The sequence below is a fragment of the Lissotriton helveticus genome, chromosome 1_1, assembly GCF_964261635.1.
Source record: "Lissotriton helveticus chromosome 1_1, aLisHel1.1, whole genome shotgun sequence".
NCBI lineage: Eukaryota > Metazoa > Chordata > Amphibia > Caudata > Salamandridae > Lissotriton > Lissotriton helveticus.
In genome coordinates, this window is record NC_136057.1 from 1,826,255,972 (window position 1) to 1,826,282,691 (window position 26,720).

At 40.8% G+C, this 26,720-nt stretch overlaps 1 protein-coding gene across 5 annotated transcripts in view; it reads right to left on the bottom strand.

Annotated features, from left to right (window-relative positions):
• Positions 1 to 26,424, bottom strand: part of PTPRC (protein tyrosine phosphatase receptor type C) — a 654,339-nt gene extending 627,915 nt beyond the window's left edge. For 2 of the 5 annotated variants that reach the window (XM_078641055.1, XM_078641041.1), the window contains exons 1-2: positions 26,286 to 26,398; positions 26,090 to 26,186 (exon numbers count right to left, since the gene is read on the bottom strand). In XM_078641055.1, coding sequence (XP_078497181.1) covers positions 26,090 to 26,159 — 70 coding nt within the window. In that variant the 5' untranslated portion in view covers positions 26,160 to 26,186; positions 26,286 to 26,398. Of the gene's footprint in view, positions 1 to 26,089 lie in introns of all 5 variants that reach the window. The other 3 variants (XM_078641033.1, XM_078641026.1, XM_078641048.1) reach the window with 3 other exon arrangements.
• Positions 26,425 to 26,720: the final 296 nt, after the last annotated feature.

Consider the following 26,720-nt stretch of genomic DNA (forward strand, 5'->3'; position numbering starts at 1 on the left):
CAGGGCAGGCCCGAGCAATCAGGTGAGCCCAAGGAAAACAAAGGTGACCCTCAAATGGACCCACAGGCCGGAAGCACAGGAGTAGCAAGAGGACCTTGAGCAGCTCACCAAAAGGAGCAGGCCACAGTGCCCATGAGGTGGTGTGGCTGAAGATCTTGGCGGAAGAAGTTGCCGGAGATTGGGGCTACTTGGAGCCCAATGCACTTGTCACAGAGTTACAAACAAGCACATGGTCTTCCAAAAGAATGTGGTGCACAGGGGTTCAGTTAATACAGCCCCCACAAAGGATTCTGGCCTCAAACTCGGTGAGAGGACAGCTCGGGGCTTGGGAGATGTAGATAATCACTACCTGTGTCCAGTGCTTAACCTGCAAAAAAATATGTGCCAAGGCTCTTGTCTGGAGGCCACTGCACCTTGTGCCACACATTGCCCCTGCCAGTCCTGCCATTGATAGTAACAACACAAGTACTAAAATTTACACTCCTTCAAATGTGTGACAATTCAGACTATTTTAGGCCCCCAAAGCTATTAGAATGGCTTGGGTGGCAGGTGATATTCATTTGAAATGCATACTGAGGTAATAATTAACTGTTGCCTTTGTTTTCTCTAAAATAGCCAGACAGCACCACCTTGTGGCAGACTGTCATAGGCCCCGGTGCTGACAATTAAGTGCTGGTGCCGAGCACTGGAAAGCACCGGCTCAAATTAAGCACTGCCTGTGTTGTTGAACTCCTCAGAGTCCGCAGGAGTTTGGGATCAGCAGACCGGTCAGACCGGTCAGCAATGTTGAGGTGTCTGCGAATGCAAGGGAGTGACTCCTTCACTCCAAGGGAGATTACTTTGGTTGTCCTTGATGCTTCACAGGCCTTGGTGGTTCACGTATAATGCACAGGCACAGACAATGCAGCAGACTGGAAGGGAGACGAAGTCAGGCCCAAACGAAGTCCAGTGAAGTCCAGAGTGCCCAGACGGTTGAAGTGCAGTGGTTTCAGTTCTGAATCTTATTCCATGAAGAATCTAGGGACCTAAACCCAGGTAAGCCCTTAAGTACCCTAGGGAAAGGGATAGGAAGATTCAGGGGACACTCCCAGGGGAGGGTCTGGACAAGGGGGAGTTTACGCCCATGTTCTTTGTCCAGTTGCGCGCTAGAGCTGTTTGAACTGGACTATGCAAAAGGACACCAAATGTGCCCCTCATGCAGACTTTCAGGTGCTAGAAAACGCACGTACCCGGTTTGAATACACTGAATCCTGTCTCGGAGGTGGTCACAGCTCCCTGTGATAGGATGCCTATTGTTTCACCTTTCTTTGCTCGAGCTTGGGTCAGCAGCAGGAGGGCAGAATTGTGTCTCTGGTTGGCAGTAATCATTTTGTGCTGTCCGGGACTAGGAGGTTGGCACCGGGAACACTGAGAGCCTAACAGAGGGTTCTGCCCGTGCTTGGAATCATACCCCCACACCATTTACGGTGTGGGGGTATGATTCTAACATGTTTGATACCAAACATGATAGGATTCATTGCAGCCGTTCTCAAGATGGTCATCGCGTAATTACCTGGTGCCCATCTATATAGTATATGGCTGCTTTACTGACAACCCGGGAGAATAGACTTCGTAGGCTTCAGGGGTGTCCAGCTCATGCAGGGGCACCCTCTCACTTAGGAACAAAGCACAACGCCCTCAGGATTACAAAAGGCCTGCCGTAGGGGTGACGTATAGGTTTTAAGTGCAGTGATCATTAGATATAGTAAATCTATATCTTTAGTAAGTGGTGCATGCACCAACTTACACAGACTGCAATGGCAGGCCTGTAGTTCCACTTTGAAGGGTCTCTCATGGATGGCATAATACATGCTGCAGCCCATGGGGGACCTCTGGGGTACCTATGCCTTGGGTACATGGGTACCATATACTAGGGGCTGACAAGGGTATCCCATCATCATGGGATGTACCTATGTTCTGAACACAACAAATTAGGGAGAAAGCAGATAGACTGGGGTCCTGATTAGCAGAATCCCAGTCGGACTAGTCAAAAACAGCATCATATCAAGCAAAAGGTGGGGGTAACCATAAGAACAGATCCTACTTTCCTACATTAAGCAATATCAGTACAATGTCTGTAGAATTTCTAAAGTCGCGTCATGAACGTTGCTAGCACTGCCCATGTGGCTTTGGCACATCTCCTGTTTTGCATTTCCTGTAAGAGGCGTTCCGCTCGGGCCAAGTTTCTAAAGAGTAAAAATGATGCAAGCAGCATAAGTGAAAATAATGCAGAAATTACATAAAATCTGCATGTTTTACACAAGTTTTTGCTTGCGTCATAAAAAATTGTACATACCCCTATGCATTACATTGAGTGGAGTTAAAATAACCAAGTGGCCCTGTTTTTCACCATATGTCTCCCAGCAAATTTCAGTAAATGTAGCCAATGTTCCTGTTTTTAAAGAGGATTGACTGAACACAGAGGGAAGCAAGTTTGCTAGTGTTCATGTGCACAGGTAATTAGCAGCTTCCAGAAGAAAGGAGTTTAGTTAACACAGATGATACTGCATGTAAAATATGCATTGAATTCCTGTTAGTGCGAGCAGTATCACTTAAGTCATTTTCAGCTACTCGATTGATGTGAAGTTGTAGTCCTACTTCTATGTTTTTGTTTTTCAAAAACACAACATATTCTAAATACACCCTTGGAAAAGATAATGCCTGGGGAGGCAGGCATGTAGCTTGTCGTAGGTGTTTGCAGCAGACACAGCGATCACCAGTGCCGAGTGAATTATGTAGATGTAAACATTTGCATATGGGAGGTGACAGGGGGGTGTCCTACGCCTCAATCAATCTTCACAAGAGGCTGCCATGACTGCACTCCAAGGTGAGAACTCTTCTCCGGGACACACAGCATCAGCTGAGAGTTCCTTTAGAATTGTCTAGGCCTACTTACAGAGCAGAAAGTGTGGTTTAATGTGCGTAATGGCATAAGGCTAGGAGCTTACTCGGAACTTGGGCAACTTACTCTATCTCCACTTCTTCTTTTCTGATTGAAGACACTTCTGCAAACTACGGGCCATATTATCAAGAATGGGCGTAACATTATCGCCGCTTTAGCTGCAGTTTAGCTAAAGCGGCGATAAGGGGCTTGATAATATGTCCTAGAGAATTCCAATAGAAGCCTAGGTTTGATGCCCGTCCCGCCAGAACCTAGGCTTCTATTGGAAATCTCTAGGACATATTATCAAGCCCCTTATCGCCACTTTAGCAGCAGTTTCCTGCCGCTAAAGCAGCAATAATGTTATTGCCCGTTCTTGATTATATGGCGCTACATGTTTGACCTTGGGCAGCTTGCTCTGTCTTCACACCTTCGTTTCTAATATCCGAGACTTCTTCTTTAACACCTTCGCTGCGGCGGCTATTCCGCCGCAGCGCTAAGGGGGCGGGGGGGCCGCGTGGCGCTCACACGCTGGTGACGGAACCGCTCCGTCACCAGCCTCGGGTGAGCTGTGCTGATGACAGAGCGGTTCCGTCATGGCCCCGCCCGCTCAATAGAATGTGCCGCGCAGACGCGAAATCAGGCCGTGACGGAACCGCTCCGTCATCATCACAGGGCCACCGCGGCTGATGACGGAGCGGTTCCGTCATCAGCGTCGAAGAGGCTAATCTCCGTTGTCTGAGCTTGTGCAACCTAATCTATCTTCACTCGTAATTTGTGCCCAGACACTTCGCTGTCCAAAGTCTGCCCTGGGCATCTTACCGGTTCTCCACTACCACTTTTCTGATCACAGGCATTTCTTCTGACTCCTTGTGTGACATGAATGACGTTTTTATAAATTCGAAGTACATTTTTAAATTATATTGCTGTACAGTTCATTGAAAAGATACCCATTTAAAATGATTCAATGGAAGGAGGCCCTGTTTTGTGTTTTTTTTTCTTTCAGTCTGCTTTTTCCACAGTGATCACTTTCCATAGGCTCGCTGTTAGCAGCTCAGAATGTTCTGGAATTTATAGTTTTAGGTGGCTTCAAAGTCTACTATCTAAGTACTAGATAACGTCATTGTCTTTCTTTTGAAATGCACATTAGTGTGGAAGGGAATGTGAGTAAAATGCGGCTTCAAATGTCAAGTTTTATTTCCTTATGAGTGGCTTGGTGTTAAGGCCCGACCTGCAGACATAGGGAGAATCTTGGTTTTGGATACATTGTGCAAAATGGCATATTCCTCCATAATTAACTGGACCTTTGAATTTGTTCTCAAAAGCCGAACCCCAGTTAGGGGCTGTCAATGTTAGAATCTAAAAATATTCAGTAGTCCTGGACTCTTGTTATAGTCAAAGTCAAAATCTATTTTGGTCACAGCCAAAATATGCCATAACAATTACCAGCACAATAAAACACAACCTTTACGTTTACAATTCACAGTTAGCTTTAAAGTCACAAATGATAAAAATTCAAATCTATAAGATTCAATGACTTGACGATCAAGATAGTAATGAACCCAAGGAGAACATTTCTATAGTTTTAAGGAAAATATCTACGACTAAATAACAGTCCAGACCATTACGATACCCCATAGTGCAAATACTAGTTAAGTGATGAAAGATACTTAAATGCTGTTATTTTAGAAGTATAAAGTGCAAGTGCATTAGTACTTTCTGCGGTATTAACCCCGCAAATAATCATCATGTTATTGCACTAAATAAGCAGCAGAAATCAACTTTCTCCGTTGAAATATCTCAGGAAAGACCACATGACATGTTTTTACAATCGTTGATCTCGGAGAGAGTTAATTAAGTTCAGAACAGGCACTTGCTTGGGCATTATAAAAGCATGTAGGCATCAAGTGTAAGTGTGTTAGTCCTATCCTCCCTGTTAACCTCTTGGATAGTCAACATAATATTGCACTAAATAGCAACAAGGAAAAGGAATTTTCCCTGTGGAATATCTCAGACTATCTCAGATAAAGTGCAAGTGCTGTTATTTTTATAAGTACAAAGTGCAAGTGCATTAGTACTTTCCTCTGTATTAACCCCTCAAACAATCATCATGGTTTTGCACTAAATAAGCAGCAGGAAAAAACCTTTCTGCGTTGAAATATCTCAAGAAAGCCCTCATGATATATTTTTACCTTGTGGATCTAGGAGAGAGTTAATTAAGGGGCATATTATCAAGACAGGCGATACAATTATTGCCGTTTTAGCGGCAGAAAACTGCAGCTAAAACGGCGATACTGGGCTTGATAATATGCTCTATGGAATTCCAATTGAAGCCCATGTTAAATGTGAAGGACATCTAACATGGGCTTCAATTGGAATTCCATAGAGCATATTATCAAGCCCATTATAGCCGTTCTAGCAGCAGTTTTCTGCCCCAAAAACTGAGATAATTTAAACACCTGTCTTGATAATATGCCCCTAAGTTCAGATCAATTGCTTGCTTGAGGCTTTATGAAGACTTGTGAGCATAAGATGCAAGCCTGTTAGTCCATCCCTTAGTGTTAACCCCTTGGATAGTCAATATATTATTATACTAAATAGCAGCAAGGAAAAGGACTTTCCTCAGTGAAATATCTCAGAAAAACCGAATTGTACGTTTTGCAAGATCAAACTAGGAGAGAGTAAATTAATTTTTGTAGCAATTTCTTGCTCGGGTCATTGTAAACGCTTAGGGAATCACTGGTTATGATCCAAAGATGACTTGAAAAATGAAGAAAGGTCTACTGTTCATCTATCCCTTTGAGTTTAAGTACAGCTTTAGGAATATGACCAAGATTTCCTAAGCTCATACTCTCATCTTCCAAGCAGAATGAACTTATGTGGCTTCAAAAATGTTTAGTCGTCTATTGGATAATTGTTTCTGAACCTCCCAAAGAGCATCAGCACAGGTCTGCTTACTCATCTGAATTTTTATGACTATCTTTTAATTACTGAAGCAACCGGTAAAGTACCCAATTGGAATTTTAAGTAAAGGCATCTTTCCACTGGGAAAATTTCATCCCAAAAATGTTTGAAACCGCGGTACTGTTTGAATACCATAAAACCTTTTAGAAGTTGACTTGCACGGCTTGTCTTTAATTGATATGGCTTAACGGGCTAGAGCGGTCGATCTCAAATCTGGGGAACCAGGTTCAAGTCTTGGCAATGATGCTCAAGACATCCTGTGATTCTGGGCAAATCACTTAATCTCCCATGCCTAAAAAAGAAATTAATGTGCCCTTGTGTAATGTAATTGGTGCTCATGTAAAGCGCTCTGATACCTTTGGGTCAAGTTTGCGCTTTAAAAATATCCGAAGAAAAAAACCAATAAGTGTTTATTTCCAAATCAAAACTAGCCTTGGTAGTATTTCTGGGAAAAGCCAGAGGTCTACTAGTCCAATATTATAAATAACATTTGATGGGCAAAACCAGAGTAGAGAGTAACAGTTTTGGTTCTTCGTAATATCAGATTGTGTAAGTCTAGACGAACTAAGTTCCTCTTTAGACCAAATACGAATCCAATACTTTAACAGTACTAGGGCAATATAGTCCTCTATTTTTTCAATGCCCAATTCTGCTCTCAGGGTATCCATTGGCATTGCATGAGGCAAATTCAGTAACTGTCATAAGAAGTTGTTCTCTGTGATTTAAACAGAAAGAGGTTTTCTATATCCTCAAATCTCAAAGCCATATATGCTGGCTGCCCTGGCTTTCATTCTATACGTCAGCACAGTTGAATCTATCAAGCGTTTTCCACATGATTTTGCAACTCTCCGTACTGCACCAAATTGCTCAGCCAGAGCAGTATTACTCTTGGACAACTGAGGGGCCCACAGAAGTTTACAATCCAGATGAATCCCCAGATAGTCATAGATGGTCGCAGGATCCAATGGCTTATTATAAACCCTAAAGTCATTCCAAGTCCTTTTTTGGGTTAAGAACCGTGTACTTGGTTTCCCCAATGTTGATGGTAAGGCTTCTAGAGGCACAAAATTCACTCAAAAACTGCCAGAAGATGGTACGTTCTGAACTCAGTTTGGGCCATTAGCACCATATCATCCGCAAAGCTTAGTAATGGTGTTGGCACTTTTTTTTATTTTTGGCACATCTAATTCAAGGTTCATTGATGTTTTTACAACATAATTTATGAAACAATTAAAAATTGTTCATCTTTGCTTGATGCCCCGTTCTATTGAGATCTCAACAATCATAGATACATTTGACGTGTTAGGTGATCAGTGTAGCATTCCAGTGAGATTTCAAAAAGGGTAAGAAGGAATCTGACTAATGTCAGTTGTGATTCACTCTGGAGAGGAAACTTTCTTCCTCTCCAATCCCAAACAGATTTTACTTGGGTGAACAGAATAATTGTCTTATAATTGTATCTTGTGGAATGTGACAAGGGGAGCATTCATTCTGTTTGCTCTTCAATATTAATGAGTCCCTATATATCCAAGTGTTTACAGCAGTATCAGGCGAACCTAAGTCAGAACTCAAATCCACTTCTTGCTCAGAAACGGATCATCAAAAACGGCCAACCCTATCACTTGCTTGAAGAATGTGTTGCACTAGATGAAGGAGAGTAGCCTCTGCTCAGATATAACTAAGACTTACAGCCTGATTCATGAACGGGCCGTTTTGCGAGCCCCTAATAGGATTCATAGCGAATCGCTATTGAGGACTCGCAAAACGGTATTCATGTAGGAATTGCTAAATAAATAGCGATTCCTACACATTCCTTATTTGCGAGTAGCAAATTGCTACTCGCAAATAAGGAATAACTCCCCATTCATTCCTATGGGCCAAAAGGCCCATAGGAATGAATGGGGTGTATCCCTTATTTGCGAGTAGCAATTTGCTACTCGCAAATAAGATAGCAATTTTAAGGGTGCCAGGGGTGTCCAAAGGACACCCTGTAGCACCCCTTAAATGCACATTTGAACAGGTGTTGCGCACACACATGTCCAAAGGACATGTGTGTGTGCAACATGCAACTTAGAAAAATGCTTTTAAAAGCATTTTTCTACGTTTTTGCTACTTACCGAGAGGTCTGACCTCTCGGTAAATAGCGGCCCAAAATTGCAAATTTGCAATTTTTAAAAGTGTCATGAATAGCATTTAAGGAATCTCTAATAGAGATTCCTAAAATGCTAATCCTCGCATATTTGCTAATTCTTTATTAGCGATTTTTGCATTTGGGATTGTGAATCCCAAATGCCAAAATTGCACTCGCAAAAGGCAAGATTCTGAGAATCTTGCCCTTTGCGAGTGCAATTTAGCTTCATGAATCAGGCTGTTAGAGCCTGGTACCGGGTGGAACGGAAGCCAACATATCAGCAAGTTATTTCTGAAAGTTGAAATTATTGGTTTGTTTTCAATGCTGCCCTCTCATTCATGTCATAACTTAATACAGTGGCCAAGGGCATACATTCTTCTCTGCAGGACCCTCATCTGCTCTGAACTGACCACCAGGTAGAGCTGACAAGAATTTTGGTGTTAGCACAATTAGATTTCTGCAGCATCATTTGCAGTAGATCACTTATGAAGCTGTTCCTGAAGTTGCAAATGGTCAAAGACGGGCCACAAGATTGTGTATGAATCTGAGATGCTACTATGATATAAAGTTAGTCCTGAAAATGTTATGGTATTTCACAGGGGGCACGTGGATCGTGTTCAAAGTTCTTAGCATTCTACACAAGGCCGCATGTGGCAGACGTCAAAGATTTGTCAAAAAGTGAACACCCCACTGTACACCCAAAAGAATTACTTGAGCAGCCTTGGCACACTTGTTTACTTAGTCCGACTTCATACTGATCAAACGCAGACTCAAGATCTTGGGATTTTAGGGTCCCAGATTGTGCAAAGCACTGAACTCAACTCTGAGGTGGAATCATGTCTTTTTGACCCAAATGATGATCTACACAGGATTAATGAGACTTTCTGTCACAGGTGTCTTCACTGAGGCTACATCTTGCTTCATCATCGCTGGGCCCGATTTACAATGGTAACTTCCGTGTAGTGAAGTAACAAGTGCGGAACCTCTACACTTGTAGTGGTGGCTCCACATTCACACCAGAATCTTCGCATGGCACACGTTATGCTGTTTGTCATACGGAGATTCTGTCTCGTGTGCAAAGATTCCTCAGCGAGTGCAGAGACCGCGCACTCGTAACTTAACTACACCTTCATGAATCGGGCCCTATATGCTCGTCTGATTCAAGTTTTTGTTATACCTATAGAAAACTCTTTGGTGCAATATGCCATAGCGAAACACGTTAGCTGTGTATGTAATCATGAGAATCATGATTGTATTAAGGTTATCATTTGGAAACATAAGCAGCAATTAATGTAACAAATTGTGGATCATTTCAGCATTGACCAGAATTATGGCGATGGAGAGTGTTACAAACCATCATCAATTAGCTCATGCTCAAGCATGTCTCTATAGGTGGCCACTGCCAGCAAGTCTATCAGTACCTTTTGAAGCAAGCAATTGGCCAGACATAATCCACTTTCCACTTCCAGCTTGAATACAGTCCACAAAGCCAACTCTCTAGGCCTGAAACAGAAGAGCTCAGGCTCACTTAAAATAGATGTAAATGCATTGGGAATAGTAACTGAAAAAATATAAGAATATGGCCCACACATCATTGACTGCACTATGACTGTGTCCTCCATTGTTGCAGTGTACGAACTGTGGGCACAGGTATAGTGCTCTGAAGACTTGAAAATGCATCTCGCAGCACATAATAAACATTCGTAAGTATGAACAGTGCAACAATTTGATGTGAGAAAAAGCAATTTCGACCATTTTTGGCAATGTTGTGATTCTTAAAATTGTACATTCATATAAAAGGTGCATTAAAAACTGAGGAATCTCTCTGCAATTATTCAGAGGATTGTGTCATTAAACTCTGCGGTCCTGCACTGCAGTTTGCCCATCACTGTCTGGTACTAGATTAGAATGCTGATTCACCATCAGTTATGGTGTTGTCAACGTAAATCCAGTCAAAGACTAATCCTTTCTATCAACATTTCACAAAAAAGAGACTCTTTCATTGAGTAGTATAGCCCTGAAGATGGTTCTATATATGGAACAGAATCTGTGTGCTTCCGTTCCTATTTCTAAATCATCAATATTACCGCCTAATAACATAACGTGTGTATTTGCAAAGAACACGTTCACCCAAGGGTATCCTGGTGCTGAATAACAGATGTTTATCGATACCCAATGGTACTCATTTTATCAACCTCAGAAGGATAAAGGATGAATGAACCCACTGGAATTGGAACCTGTGACCATGAGGTCAAACATAGGCCTGTACAGTGGATGGATTAGTCCACTAAGCCACCAGGCCTCAACTTATTTGTGCTGTAGAGGGTAACACTTAGAAAACAGTCAAGAGTGTTCTTGAATGGATGTGTTTTGAACACAAAATCATGAATAGCTAAAGACTAGGCCTGGGAAAAACTTTAATTATACCAACGAAGTTCACAACATTTCCAAATATTTATTTAGAAACATTCATGAAATTTTGCATTACTTGACACAGTAAATGTCTTGCAGAGAGTCATTGTCTGCTCAAACCAATCTCCCTAGACTTTTCTATGTAAGCTATGCCCTCATGTAAAAAATATGTCACATGAGTTACTGGTAAATCACATTTCACAATGAAAGTGTCATTTTTTCGAAAAACTGATGCAAGACCAAAGTAGTCACAAGTTAATTTAAGTGTTCTCCCCTTATGCAAGCCACAAATTACGACAGTGATCGATCTCACTCAAGAGAGAATGGACCAATGCCAGATAGGTCAGCTTCATGAAAAACATAGTAATAGGTGTCCTCTCTGTTGAGGCAGGTCCCCTGCTGGTTTAGGGCAGCTTCACTGCTGGTGTTCCCACTTCTCTATATTTGCTTTTCTGAAGGTAAAGATTTTTTTTAATGCTGAGGCTCACAGGATAGTTTCTGTGCCCCAGTTCCTCCCTTCTAGCCTTCTTGAAAATAAATACTAGCCCATCACCACTATTTGGGCATCTCATTTTCATTATGTGCAAGGCTCCATGAGGGACATCCTGCTGGTCACTCGTGAAATCCCAGTCCTCACTTGATTTCAGCCATCTCTTACTGCGCTGAGACTAATGAAATATGTGAAAAAGTCATCCTTTTTGCCCTGATCACCCCATGTATTGACTGACACTGGTGGTAACTGACTCCGGTTGTGCCCTGGATTCTGCTAATCAAGCCCAGAGCCACTGCTCTGTGTAAAAGGAATATGGTAATTAGGTGTCATTCCAATTAGTATGACACCCTACCTGTTAGCCCCTAGTATATGGTAGGGCATGTAGGTTTAGAGGCTCAGCAGATTTAATGCACTTTAGTATTCACTGCTGTGTTGCCTGCTGTCATTTTCAAGGCCGCCCTGTTTTGGAGGCTGCTTTTAAAATTAAAGTATAGGCAAATGTGACTTTGGGAATAAAGGTATTTCAAAATTCTTAAACAACTTTATTTTTACATATAAGTCACCCCTAAAATCTCCTCCAAGTGCACCAGGGGTAAGGTGCCTTATAAGTGTAATCAGGGACATTAAAAAAGATATTTTATATACCCTGGTTGGGGAAAAACTACCACATTTGTTTTTCCCCATTGTAGCATATTGGCTGCATCGGCTAAAAAGGGACTACATTTATAATGCATAACTATTGATAAGAGTGAGCTAAAATGTAATTCAAAGACTTAAAAGAATAGTTATGATAAATCCAACTACTTGGACTGCTAGATTTATTATAACTATTAAAGAAAATAAGTTAAAGAACTTGCTTTTCTGATTAACTAAAATCAAGCCTTCTAGTAGTCTTTCCTGATTGGCCAGCCTTTGGCAGGCTGTCAAACTGATCTGAAGAGGTGTGAAGTGACCTGCATAGAGACAAAGGACATCTGGTGGGAGGGGATCTACAGCTGCAGAGCAAAAGGCAGGCTGGAGGTGGAATAGCCAAACTGGTCTTCAAAGAGGGAATGCCAGTTGGGACAGGACACATGCTCACCCACACATCCTGAGTGGGGAGTGTTAGGAAAACTTAGCCATGCCAGTGGATTGGCTTAGCCAGATCTTAAATTCCAAGAGAGAGTTTCTCCATTTGGATTTTGAAAGAAAAATGCTTTCTGGGGCAAGAACATGCCACACTTTGGAGGAAGCTGTCATACTTTTCTAGGTGGTAACCTCCACCCCATTGGTCAGGGGTACCACCCTGCAAATCACCCAGGTAAACACTGGATAAATATGGGAAAGCTGCACAGCAATTCAGATCCCTGGAATAAACAAGAAAAGGAAGAAGAACTGCCTTGCTGGAACAAAGGGTTCTTGGGTGAGTGCTTTCTGGAAGAAACTTTGGGAGAGTGCTTTCCCTGTCTTTGGATCACGTTTAAATATAGAATTGGTAGAAACGTACGAAAGGAAAGAGGCGTGGGTTGACCTCTCCAGTGGGGCGCCCCGAGGACGGAGATGATTTTTTTTCTGTCCTAGAGATACCTACTGTTTGAATCTCTCTGGTGCAAATCCACGCACGTTGAATAGTGTGACATAAGATGTTCTATCACCCATGTCCTGAGAAGGCCAAGATATCTAGAGGCTGATACGTGACCACGTCGACATCCCATATTTGACAAGAGGAGTCTGAGGATATTTGTTAAAATCATATTTTATTTAATTTTGATTAAACACAATCTTAGAATTTAGGTTCTGGACATACTTGAACCGATTGTGTGCATACAGGACTACCTCTTAGTGTACCCCCTGAATAAATAGGGGGGCACTTGATTTACTTAGTGTGACCTTCTGGGTGAAAAGGTTGATTTTGTATATGAATATTTTTTGTTTTTTCATGTCAGTTGTACATATTTGTTGTAGATATATGTGTATATATATATATATATATATATATATATATAAGTGTATTTTGTATGTTTACTGATAGGACTACATAAAAGCATTTGTTTGCATTAAGGATTACTATAAATAAAATTGGTAATCGTGTTTATGATTAGACATGCGATCTAATGCTGAGAATTTTTGTTCCCAGTATAAGGGAACTCTTAGTCCCTTATCTTGTAAAGATTGGAAGATCAATCCCTCCCGACCAATTTCTGTTTTTTGCGGAACAATGGTCTGCACCAAGATGATTGTTCTCTGAATGACTGCACCTGGTGCACACTACAGGACTTTGCCTTGCTTTAAAAAGAGAAAGAGTGGACTACCTGAAAGCAACAGATTAAAAAAGCACCACCTGCATCATCTCCAGCAAGAAGAAACCAGTTGATCACCTCAGCGGGACTCAAAAGGATTTGGCTGGATGCATTGTGGGAGACGTAGTCCCAACATCCCAAGGTGCAACTCAAAGCTTCTGGAACCTTGGATTGGTGTTGTGGACACTTTCGAACCCCAAATGGACCTTCTGGGAGAAGATCCAAAAATGTTGAGAAGTTTGGAGAATTTTTGTCAAAAAGCTCCATAAGGTGACTGATTCGCCAACACGAGTCAAGTGGGCGACATCGAAGCGCAAAACGGCCTAAGATTCAGGTTTGCCCTGCTGAAGCTCCAGAGCTTTTCATCAATGAGACTTCCAGGAATTATTCTCGAATAGATATCTCAAAGTGGCCCTTTTGGTCTTTAAGCACTAGAAAGTGTCTATTCATAATTCCGGTTCCCAACATTGGATGTTTGTCATTTTGGTGTCATTTTATTCATAACAATAGTTCATATTTTTATAAATTAGTTTGGGATTTTTATTGTGGGTTGTGATTTACTTATTTAATGTATTGGTGTTTTTAAATGCTTTATACACCTTTCTCATAAGTTAAGCCTTCTTGTTGGAAGCCAGCTACCAAGAGTTGAGTAGGGGCATAATTTATTGAGACCTTCACTGGAACTTATATTGTGATTGTAGCCTTATTACTAGTGGTAGGTACCTACCCACACCTACTAATAAACCACTTTCCAACAAAATATATAAATTGAACATAAAGAAAAAATTCTTGGTTGATAGTGGATTTGCTTGTTTCACTAAAATATAACTGTTCCTGCTGTCCTTTCACCCTTTCCTGCAATTCATGCTGATGTATTTCTCATGCAGTGCTTGATTTGTGCCGGTGTTTTCCAGTGCTATTTCTGAGCACCTACACTTTGATAGTCTATACCACCACCACATAGTGGTGCTGTCTGATTATTTTTTAAATGAGCCAATCAACAGAGTACTCAACAATTTATTATACTGTAAAAAAAACATAATACCAGTGCTTCCAGGCAATATTTACTGCATCGGGCGACTTGGAATAGTCCAATCTGTCATATTTGTAGAAGTGTGATGTTAGTGGATAGCGATGGCACTGGCATTTGGCGGCAGGAGCAGTGGATTGTAAGAAATTACTAGGTCCCTGGCACTGGCACTTACCTTTTTACAAATTAAACACTGTTCCTATGCTGATCAGCTTCTGACCTATTGAATCCAAGGTACCTACACTGCTGTGAGATTCATGCTGTTCTTTGTGACCTACGCATTTGGTTGCTGTAGCTGGGTGTATGACACATATAGAGAAAATATTGTACCCATTTGAAATTCCCAATAAATCCACTTATTGATATATAGTATAATAAGTAGTCTTGCTCTGTGATGCCACTTTTTAGTTATAAATGCTATTCATACACCAATTAAATAATGAGTAATAATGAGCTGAGTCTCACATGCAAGGAAAAGCCCTACAACACTACCAGTAGGTTGGTGAGTGCATAGGGTCCTTGTTGCACATGATCATCTCCAAGCATATGTGGTCCCGCCTATTGTCATTGTCAGCTAATAATGTCAACTTTGCATTTCGTTCAGGGTGTTGACAAGGCAAATACCACCCAGGACTGGATAATTTCTTTGATGGAATAATCCTAGGCACAGTGTGCAGAAGGAATCTGTGATACATCTAAAACCCTCTGACATGTTTGGAGCTGTGATGCATCCCATGCACCCTCTACTTGATAGTAAATCACAAACCCCACCATACCTACAAGAGACTCTTCTGCCCGGTAATCCTCTTTGACCTTATTTAATGCCCTCCCAGGTGGAAATGTAAATCTTTTTATACTCTATTTTGCTAGAGGTGGGGACAGTGGATTATTTGTAAACAAAACGTAAGCTCCAGGGCCCAACATATTCCTCAGGAATCCATAGGGGCTCATTCCTTTTACTACCCCAGCTTGCTCTGCCACATGCCAACTCCAGCTCTTACTATTAACCATTGCACTTATATAACGGTGACATGTTGCACTATTGGGGAGAGGGGTTGGCCTAACGGCTAAGGCGCTCGACCTCGGACCTGGGGATCTGGGTTCGAGTCTCGGTAACGACGCTAAAAACCTCCTGTGATTCTGGGCAAATCACTTCATCTCCCCGTGCCTAAAAAATGAAAGTGTGTCCTCATGTAACGTAACTGGTGCTATGTAAAGCGCTCTGATACCTGATTCGGTTTGGGTCTAGTTCGCGCTTTATAAAACTCTGCAAAAAAAAAAAAAGCCACCTTGAGTTGTAAGAATGGAGTAGAAGCGCTAGCTCGTTATGTTATTTTATAAGCATATGGAACTGTGAAACACTTTGCTGGATAAAACGTCAGACTGTGCCACCATAGAGTGAAATTTCATATTAAAGTCTCAGTGTTTGTAAATAATTGCTCATGCCGAGTCCAGGAACACACCAACACAAATTAAGTACGACTGAGCAAGACACAGAAAGCCCAAGCCAGGACTGAGCCAGAAGCCTCACTCCGGCTCAGCTCGAGGTGCTCTTTGACCCTCGATCCCAAAACGAGTCAAGCTTTTTTGTGGCTTCTGCCTGCCTCTCACTCTCTAAAAACAAAGCATTAACCTTTGAGGTGAAACAGGAGAGAGAGACAGAGAGAGCTGAGCTAGAGAGCGGAATCACAAAATTTTACCGTATGGAATAAGAAAGCCTTGGATCAATCTTGGTGTCGCCACTTGACCTAATTGTGTGATCCTAGAGAAATATTATATTTTACAAAGCCTCCATTTTCTACATTATCACATATGAGCATCTTTAACCTGTTGGCTGCTTCGAACGTTCTGCTCCAGTGCTGAATGTTTGAAAAAATGGGTGGGGCCGCGTCGGCAAATGGACGTGAACAGCAACACTGAGGTAGTGCTCACAACGACCATTGGCCGACGGCAGCAGCCAACAGGTTAAATGCGTGAGTCCATTCTGTGCACTGTACAAAAAGCGTTATGTTTGATTTGTATAGACTATAATGTTGACCATGTATCATGGTAATCTAGGCCACATATAGGGTGCGCATGACAACTGACTTGTCTCTTATTTCACTAATGGTAACAGTCATTGGGGTGGAGAGCTGGAGTGTTTCTAAACCCATGTTTATCGTACATCTAACACTTTGAAAAGTGCATGTTAACAAATTTGAAATTTAAAAGTAGATATCAGTCATGAAGCTAGTGTCAAGCTGACAAAGATGCCATATACTTTGTTTCCATTTACTTTTGTTAGGACCATATATGGATTGCTGTACTGAATTAAGAAAGCAAATCTAACAATCTCCCGAGAAAGCAGATTCTGTGAACATGTTTAAGCTAGATTACAGGATATTGGGGGCTTTATGAAGTTAAATGCAACTTGAGGACACAGGGGCACAAGAGAGGTGGAGTTGTATTCGTCCAGAACAAACCTTAGAAGATTTTGAATGCAGAAAATAGGTATATTCTCAAATTCACAAAAAGGACTGCATGAAGTCATATTTTCAGGTTAACCAATTATTATGCACATAACCTCCATCTGTGTTCATTGTGTGTAAATGAATCTAACTAGTGTTCACTGTGAGGTCTCGGTTGGTTGTTTTTCTCCTGTACTGTTGGAGACATGTAGTGGAAGAAATAAACCTGCTAAATAGTTGGCAAGTATAGAGCTTGACATTTAAAAGATAATATATTTGATGTAATAATCACCAATGCCACCATTCACTAAACACCATTATCCCCATTCCTCAGTCACCATTAGAACAAATGACCAAGCACCCTTTTTGTCATTCACTAGTCACCATATTCAGAGTTCTCCTAAATCATTACCACTAGTCTCTGGCACCTATCACCATTAGCACCATTCACAAAACACCATTATCACTACACACTGATCAACATTCTTCTATCACCATTATCACCAATCACGGTTATCACCATTCACTAATCTCCATTGCCTTGACTTTCTTAGAACAGATTTATTGCCATACATAAATTTAGAATCCAATATTGTTCTGCAGCTTTAGCCCTAGAAATATGGAAGCTGTATCCTCTTTTCAGCATGTGTTTTCCAGCTTAGTGTATGGAGTTTCAAGCATGAGCTTTAACATGGCGTCACTGGGCAGACCTAGAGTGCTGTGAAGGGAGCTGCCACAGCAGCAGCTCTGTGCACACTACAGGGATCTTTGCCAGTAAGACATTGTTATCTAGATAGGTGAGATGGTCCTCCATGAGAGAGCAGAGGTCATGGACTCCACTCCCACTCTCAATGATTGCCTAAATGGTAGGGTTGTAGACACCGACAGGACTTCAATTCCACAAATGCTCTGCAGGAGCAAGGCATGTAAAGTGGTTTTGTGAAATAACTTCGTATAGGATTTCTTTACACAAAATACTGTACTGCACTCACTATCTAAGTATTTCTGGGCTCTCTAAATGTTTGTTAGAATTAAAAGATGATCATCTTCTAGATTTTTTTAAATCATTTTACCCAAAACGTGGACAAGCCAACATAATCCCTTTGGCAATATAGTTGTAAGTAAAATGATTAAGGAACTAGTACAGATGCAGTCCACTTTACGTGTCCGTTTTGATCAAAATGTAATTCCCTTTTCTTCCCGTTTTTCCTGCTCCTATAATTGTCAGAGCATTATTGGGTATATTTACACACATTCATTCATTCATTAAATTCCTATTAAATGAAATTCATGGACGCTCGTATGTTTTCACTGTACAATTTTAATACGTATTTTAGTGAACTGGAGGTTGAATACGTTTCTGCATTGATCAATTTCCATTTTGAATGGTTTTGATCTCAGGATCTCATTGACAATTGCATGTTAAAGCAAGGCTTTCTTCTCCCTGGCTTTTTATCTCATTAAGAAATCAAAAATTAAAGATTTGTAGGTGGGATAGAAGCTGGAGGAAAGAAATTGGGCCTATCCTGTTGTGATCAGTTATCCACATGATCTGTGATATGTAGGAAATACATTCAATTTGGCATAGCAGTTCACTGCAAGCTCTTATTGCTGCAATCATGCATCTTCCCAGAATCTCTTAAGAATAATTAATCATTGTGTTATTACCTTGGCTCAATCTTTTAATATTCAATTATATGGAAAAGTGCAACAAGCAGGAAACATCCCAGCATCTTTACTTACTTTCATTCCTGTTGTGGAAACTTGAAAGGTCCTACTTGACAAAAATAAGTGCCTGGTTCCTGAACCTATACTTATATTTACTTCAGTTTTTTGGTTCCTCCCTATGTTCCACTGCTTCACCACTGTGATTAAACTCAAAGCTAAATTTTATACATTAGTGGCCCATTATTGTAATCGTTCCTTTCTAGAAACATGCTTTGCTCATTGTTAAAATATGGTCAAGCGTTGCTGCTTCTTAAGACGTCTACACTTGACCCTTAGTCCTTTCAAATTTCTGGCTGATTATAGTTTTGCCCTCCCTGAGCAAGCTTCCTTTGAGATTGGCAGAAAATCAAGTCTTGACACACCTCTCACAGCTTTATCTCCTACACCCTTATTACTTTGGACTCTGTTCTGGATTTAACACAGAAATTGTTCCCTTCAGGTGATGGATGACACTGGATGGGAAGCCATGCCATGCTTAATTTGAAACAGTGGTTGCAAATGGTGCCCACCAGCACTCAGTTTTGGGGAATGGGACTTACATCAGACTTTGACTAAGAGCAAGAGAGAGAAAGGCAGACAAAGCACAAAGAAGGGGGAAGAGGAATAAATCAAAGCAGTGAAAAAGGGATAAGGAATAGATTAAAAGGTCTCTGTAAGTGTGATAAAAAGTCCCTACAGTGTGACAAATAGAGCAAGAGAATATAGGGAGGTGTATGGAAGTGGCATCAGGTGCAAAAAAGACTAGTCAGTTTTGGTATTCAACAACCCCCACATTCAACAATGTTAAAATCAGGCTACTGAGAAATCTTTGGGCCGCAGCACTTATTCTTTTACAAATTAAGCACTGGCAGGTATACTGGCTCTCTATAACTTCCAGCTAATTTTGGATGCGGTCACTCGTGAAGCACTGGATAACACTTTAGCCGCCCACTGGGTCTATAAGGGCAAGTTTTTGACTGGTTGTCCTCTCTTCTGAATGGATGATTTTAGGGCCCAAAACACTAAGGTTTTTCCATGACTAACTAATGTATGCTCATAAATTCAGGAGTAAATTATATCTAAGTCAGCAGAAGCACACTTATTAGCAGAAATGTCTTAATTAGGCCCTCTAGTTCATATTCCCTCTCCATTGACTTTTGAGTAACCCAGTGTCAATGTTTGCTCCCATGTTCTTTACCAGCTATGTGGAATCGCTTTGAGAGGTTATGGCCGGAATGGGGATCTTGAACTGTAGCTTCAAGTGAGTTATTAAGTAATGGCTTCAATAACTATGAAAGTAAAATCGGTCAACTCTTAAATGAAGTAACAATTGAACAAAATATGGAAACAAAAACAATTCAAAACCTAGTATGGGGTTCATGCAGCTATTGTAGGGAAGAGATACACTGTGTGTTCATCAGAACCCCTATTAATGTGAGTCTCATTGACTTTAATTGTATTTATTTTCAGTGGCTCCTTACATAAACACTATACACGGAAATAAATGGAGTTGTCCAAAAGTGTGCTGCTAAACAAGGGGGTCCTCCTGCTGAAGACAATAAAATAGGAGTAAGGTAAACAATACTTGGAAATGGGTAGCTGTTTTTGGTGGTGATAACAACCAGGGGAGGTATCTAGGGCAATGTCATGCTTGCCATGGAAAAAGGAAAGTACATTGTCTTCTGCTATCAAGGTTTTGTTTAGAGGAAGAATTTCAGAGGGTTTCTGAATTTGATTAGCCTTGGTTGACTTTGGAAATTTGATATGAAAGATGTTCCAGGGCGTATGAGTTTAGTCAGTGATGTTTCTCTCTTTTCAGCTTTAAATTTTTGTGGATATGGATGTGGATATGCAATTTGTTTGACTTAAGAGGTCTGTAGATCCTGCTGAGAAGACGTATTATTCATGGCACACTGCAGCAGGCCTGATGATTCATTTAAATGTGAAGTACATGGGGGCAGATTTACAAACCCCTTGCGCCACTTTTGCGTCATTTTTGACATGGGGCGTGGACCCACTTTTGCGTCTATTGAGAAACAAAATACAACCACAGCAATCCGAATAGGAAGTGGAAGCATACCGTATCGTTAAACGCATATGACATCTTGGCATACTGTTTTGCTAAAGGCAGATGACATCTTGGCATATTTGGTGAACTCGACACGGACCGTGGATCTATTTTGTGATACAGTTAACTTTTCTAGATCATTATCCAGCCTTAGAATGAACTGGGAGAAGTTGGTTTTCTTTCCAGCAGGCTCACTGAAACATAGAGAGCTATCTACTCATTACTGGTTCTACCTATGCTCAGTGACACAAACTTGTTGTACCGTTTTGACATAACACTAATGAACTTAGAAGACCGGAGAGATAGACTGAATCATAACCTGAAGTTGATTTCTGGATGAAGCTATCACTATCTCTAAGGGATGTATGGTCACGGTCTGTACAAAGAACTCATCCAATTTCTGTAAGGGTACCAAACTTGATTGTTTCATCTTAACACGCTTTGCAACAGACTCAAATTTGCCTTCCAGATCAAACCAGCATCTCACTAGTTGAAACAGACAGAAAAAGCTAAAAATTAGATTACCCTTTAAAACGGATGCCGCACTAGGACACTTCTCAATTTTGTAAGGATGCTTCAGATATTTATGGGCCCTACCATCATTTCAAATCTTTCATGGGTGCAGAGTAGATCTATGGAGAATCACAAACATAACTTCTCTAATACATAAACTCTCCAAGGCTACGAATGACACCTGGGGCCAAAATATGTAATTTGCCTTGGGGATGCAATGGCAGGTGCAACTACATTCTGCCCCCACGGGGTACTTTGGTATAACACAAGGGGCCACGACTGCTTGTGCTGCCCTTTTTTGTGATGGATACCTGTTTCAAAAAGCCAGTCTGCCTTTCAGTAATGCACTGCATGTAAATGTAAATGTACAGGAATTTATATAGCGCAAATCACCAAGCGGTTTCTAAGCGCTTGCTTAGGGAACCCGTCCTGGTATTCCCCTGTGAGATAACCCCGGCAGGGTATCCGCAAGGTGAAAGCCAGCCATCCCACCGCGAGGGGCCGTTGTGGAGATTAAGCAAGCTATTGCCCAGAGTCGCAGAGTGTGAACCCGTGAATCGAGTAGGCACCGGAGCGCGAATTGTCGAGTCCATGGACATTTTAGGACTCAAGACCCCGCCGAGCCGGGAATTGAACCCTGGTCCCGGGCTGACCTCTGCTTCCAGGTCTGCCTCCTCTAACCAGTGAGCACACTTCTGCATCTAGGGAACACCACAAGTTTGCGGCTACCCTGGAGAAAGCAGCTTATCTGCAATAGGGCACGCTGTCCCTGTTTGTGCCTGGCTCTCCTATTTAAAGGTGCACCATGGTGCAAACAGGAAAAATATGTCCTTTACATAATGCGGCCCCTTAGAATACATTCACTGACAATGTCAAGGTATTCAACAAATAATCTTCTCTTCCAAAGTTCATCCTCTCTATTGGCCTCTGAGTAATAATCATGTAAGGTGACTACTGGTGGTATGAGCAAAGTTTGAGGAGGAGGATTGTGGGACCAAGATAATGAATAAGCAGTGGTCTACCACCAGGAAAGCTATTGTTCTCAATGAGATAGACCTTAGTAGAAGAATCAATTGCATAAAAAGTGTTGCCTTAAGATCCTTGTTTTATTATCTCTTCGGAATATGCCTTCCCAAAAATATTTCCATGGTTTTGATTCATATCCTTGAAATGTTATATAAGCACTTTGTTTTTAAAATCGAGCAATTTACAGAGGACTGCTTATTTACTGTATCTCCCTTCTGCCCTAAACTCAAATGAACACAAATGTAAAAGAAAGCAATGCAGGTGGGAATGGTCTTCATAATCACAATAAGATAGTTAAACTTGAGATCTCACAGTTCGAAGAATGTGTAAGGGATTTAGGGCCAGATGTATGACCATTAAGGTTTGCGACTCGCAAAACCTGATGTACAACAGTGTCTGAGATACTGCTTACAATTCCAAAATGGGTGGCAAGGGACCGGCCGTATTAATATTCATGAGGCAGGTCGCAATATGCGACCCATTGTGAATGGTTGACACTCAAAGGGACGGTAGCTTGCTCGGGTCAGCAGGCCACCAGTTCTGTGACGGCTGCTTTTTAAATAAAGCAGTTTTTTTTAATGCAGCCATTTTCTTTAAAGAAAAGCAGGATGCTTTTCAAAAATAAAAATGAAAAGTTTTCTTTTCATTTTTTCAGTTTGAGGATTGTTCCATTTGAGAATGGCTTACCACCAATTTGAAATTGGTGGTAAACTGCAAATGTCTGAGAGCGCATTTACTGTCGCAAAGCATTCCTACATACCAGTGCGACTCGCTATTATAGGGTTCGTACATTTGAAAATGCATTTTGCCGCTCACAAACGGTCCAATGGACCCTTTGTGTCCGCTAAAATGCATCGTACATCTGGCCCCTAAAGGTATAGCATGCTGTAGAAATGTACTCGAGACTTTTTCGTAGGAATGAGAAATTGGTAAAAGACTTGGAGGACTAAAGTCTTCCCTTCAGACTTTGCCGTACTCCCACACATAGCTTTCCAATCTGAAATCTTGCCTCTTCTTTTATGGATGTACACCATACCCAGTATTAACCTGCATGTATCAGCAACCATAGCTATTGATGCCTCTCTCACCGTAGGTTGCTGTAGCTAATAGAGTAAAAATGCTGTCCAGTATGTGCTGTGATACCCAATGTTATGCAAAATCATTATACAGTTCATTATGATGGCTACTAAACTTGCCCTAATGGTAGAGAAGTTGTTTCATTGCTTTAATATCGTGCTTATGCCATAGCACTGAAAAAAAGTGTCTCAATAACACCTGAATAACTGTATTAATGAACGAACATTCACACATGTAATACTACAGTGCAAAGGTCGAATTCCAATTTATTACAACAGCACTGCAAACTAGATATGAGAAAACACAATTGTTTGCTTCCCAGATTACAGACTACAATTGTTCTACACACGGAGACTACCCTCCTTAGAATGGTCAGAAGAACTCTTCAATGTAATTTAACCTTAGTGCGCAAATGAAACTTCTTGTATCCTATTTTTGATGAAATCTCTTTTTTTGTACAAATAAAGAGGAACAAATGCTTTGGCATAAACCCTACATGCAGATGTGCAGAATGTAATATGATATTCAGTCCTTACTTTGTGAAAGACTAACTGCTGGGGCCCAATGTTTTGCTCAGACGCCTGCAATGGCACTATCAGCGGTCAGGGTGCTGCATTCCAAGGCTATGTAGACTTGATTTTACCTTAGTCCTCTTTACTCCACCACCTCACACTCTCTGCTTCTTTATTTGACTCTCTCAGGTTCTTTTTCATCCCTGCTTTCTCCCTTTTTCAATGTTTTTTTCCATCTTTCTCTTCCTCCTTCTTTTCCCCTATTTTGTTTTTTTCCCCTCTTTCTAGATCAAAGTCTGTAGAGGAAAAATGAGCGCCGGTCCCAAAAAATGAGTGCTGGTGGGTCCCACTTGCAACCACTGGCTCAAATTAAGCACTTCGTATTGCTGAGGGAGGAGAAGGGCAACAACTCTCGCGAGTCATAGGCACTACCTACACACAGAGATAATTAAATAGCATAATATACTTACTGTTCATCTGCATGTCTACTGTTTAAGAAACAGAAGCAAAGTTCTTTAAAACATGTAATGTGGAAGAGGCAGTGATAATATGTTTGGTAAAAAAAACCTAAAACCTAAAAAAAAAACTTTTCAAATGTTCAGCATCTTTCTAGTACAAAACTAAATATATTCTCTTTCTGATGTCTCTTATTAAACTGAGACTTGTATTCAATTCTTTGTACATCCAGCCTCCTCCTACCTTTAATTAATTTCATTATTTTTTAAAACTCCCTCTAGATGGGTTCTACTTTAAATTGTTCTGCGCTTCAGAATTTAAGTTAGTGAGGGTTTGGAAATCGCTGTATGGCAATCAGCCCTGTACAAAAAGAGCCGCTGCTGAAACCGAGAAGCTTCCTACAAATTAGTTCCTGCTAAAATTGACATTTCCGGCCCTGTTATATAAAAAAAAAAATGTCAGATGCGTTTTCAAAGGTCTATTCGCCCCATCTCTTTCATTTGCCAAATGATGAAGGTGTGGGGTGTGTCTGTGTGTCCGTAGGACAGAGACAGAGCGAAGGCAACAGCCCACTTCTTGTCTTAGTTCATCCTTTATGAAACCATTTTAAACACACCACTATTTTGAAACTAAGATGTCGGCAGCCGTGAGTGACTTACTGCCTTCTCCCTCTATTAACGCTCACTGTTTTAAACAAATCCCGTCCTGCATGGCCACCCTTCTAAATTGGTTAAATACAAGCAAATAATCGTTTTAGTCCTCCCCTACGTGCTTGGCTTCATTGAGAGACAGTAATGTTTAATTACATCGTTAAAGTTACATATATCCTCATTATATTGTTTGCATTATAAATATCAATCAAAATGTAAATCCGATTTAGTCAAACAGAGAAATCAGCTTTCAGATAGCATGACAGCATTCGCTATCAACCTGCTCTGGGTCTGAGAATCAAATATGCAGATTTATGCAAATAAAAGTGGTATGTAGTCACATCACACAAATTATCGGTCAAATTAGCACGGGTACCAGGCAATTTTGCACAAACCTCGAACTGACGTTTGCTAATGAAATGTACATTTGTATCACTGGGCATGTTCACTTCAACCAATGAAATTTACATTAATCTGTACAGGGTTCCAATCTCTCAGAACAATTCGTTATTCTGCAGACGGCCTTAAAGGAGCCAGAGATTTGCTTTGTTCGAAATCAAATTGGCATCTTTGCATTATTTCTAACAATGTATTTTAAGTGTTTTAACAACTGTGCATTCATGACATTTTGAACATTTTCCACTTGAGGCAAAAATGCAAAAAACAATCAGAAATTCATCTTTATAGTCTAGTGTGTTCTTTTAATGTCATACAATTTTAAATATAGTATATTTCTCCGCACAAATATAATTGTCTTTTTTTAAGTACTATGCTTAAATGTAGTACGTTCTTCAGTATTATATCCTTGATTGCTCAACAGGTCAAACTTTTAATTAAACTGGTTGCTGATTATACGTAATGCAACTCACACACACCCTGATGAAATATAGGTATGCAGTCTCATGTGAAACCCTGACTAAATATTAGAAGAGTGTAAATAGAAAAGAATTACTAAGGGGTAACCTCTTTTAATTTTAACGAGAATACTTATAAAAGTTACAGCTGTATTATGAACTTACAAAAGTTCCCAAGAATACATTTTATTTTGTGAACATCGAATAAATATGAACAAATGGAACTAGGATGGCTAGAGGAGAAGTGCTAAGGAGGCCAAATATTGTGGTCTGTGTTTTTCCCTGTAAACGTTTGTAAATGTTTGATCAAGAGTGTGTGTGTGTTTTTTGTTTTTTAACTAAAAGAAATGCTAACTTTTTAATGAATAGTTCAACAGTGCAATTCACCTCAGCTTTAATGTGGAATGTCAAATACATTTTTCAGAGCATTTACACACATCCAGCTATAAATGCTGCACCACAGGAAAAGCTCCTATAATCGGTGACATGATCTATAAAGTATTTTAAAAAAAAGCAGGAGTGCAGAGGATGCAGGACAGTTGCCACTTACCTTTCACATTGACCCTCTGGCCCGCAAGCAGGAACACCACCACGAGGAGGAGCTTGGGAGTAAGACCCATGGTCTTATCAGGAAATTAGCTGAATCCCTACAAATAACATGGGCATGCAGAAATAGAGTAAATGCTGGTCTCTGCCAACAACTTATGGCAAACTTTCATGAGAAAATAGAGAAACAGCGCACATACGTCGCGAAGCCCAGTTATCAGCCAAGGCGCAGCTTCCTCCGCAACCCAAAGACTAACCACTTGCCCGCTAGCTTGCTACGCGCTGCGGCTTGTGAAATGATGTCAGATACGAGAGCATCTACTTCTGCAAACCAATTTCAAGTCTTCTGCTTTCAGGAAGTCCTTTTTTCACATTTCACACTAGCAACTTCCTTAAAACGACTGAGGCTGCTTCGAAATGAGGCATTACACAAAAAGGCAGAAAAAAAGTTAGCCTCTTGTGCGCATCTATGTCTTAAAATGTGAAGAAAGGCTCAATTTATGTTGGTGCAACTCATCTAAATGTTTGCTAGGAAGAAGGGAACACACAGGGCTGTATGAGTGATTTAGAAAGCTGAGACCAGAGAAAATGATCCTATTCAGGACCATGATGCTAATGTCGTTCTCAAAAGTGCA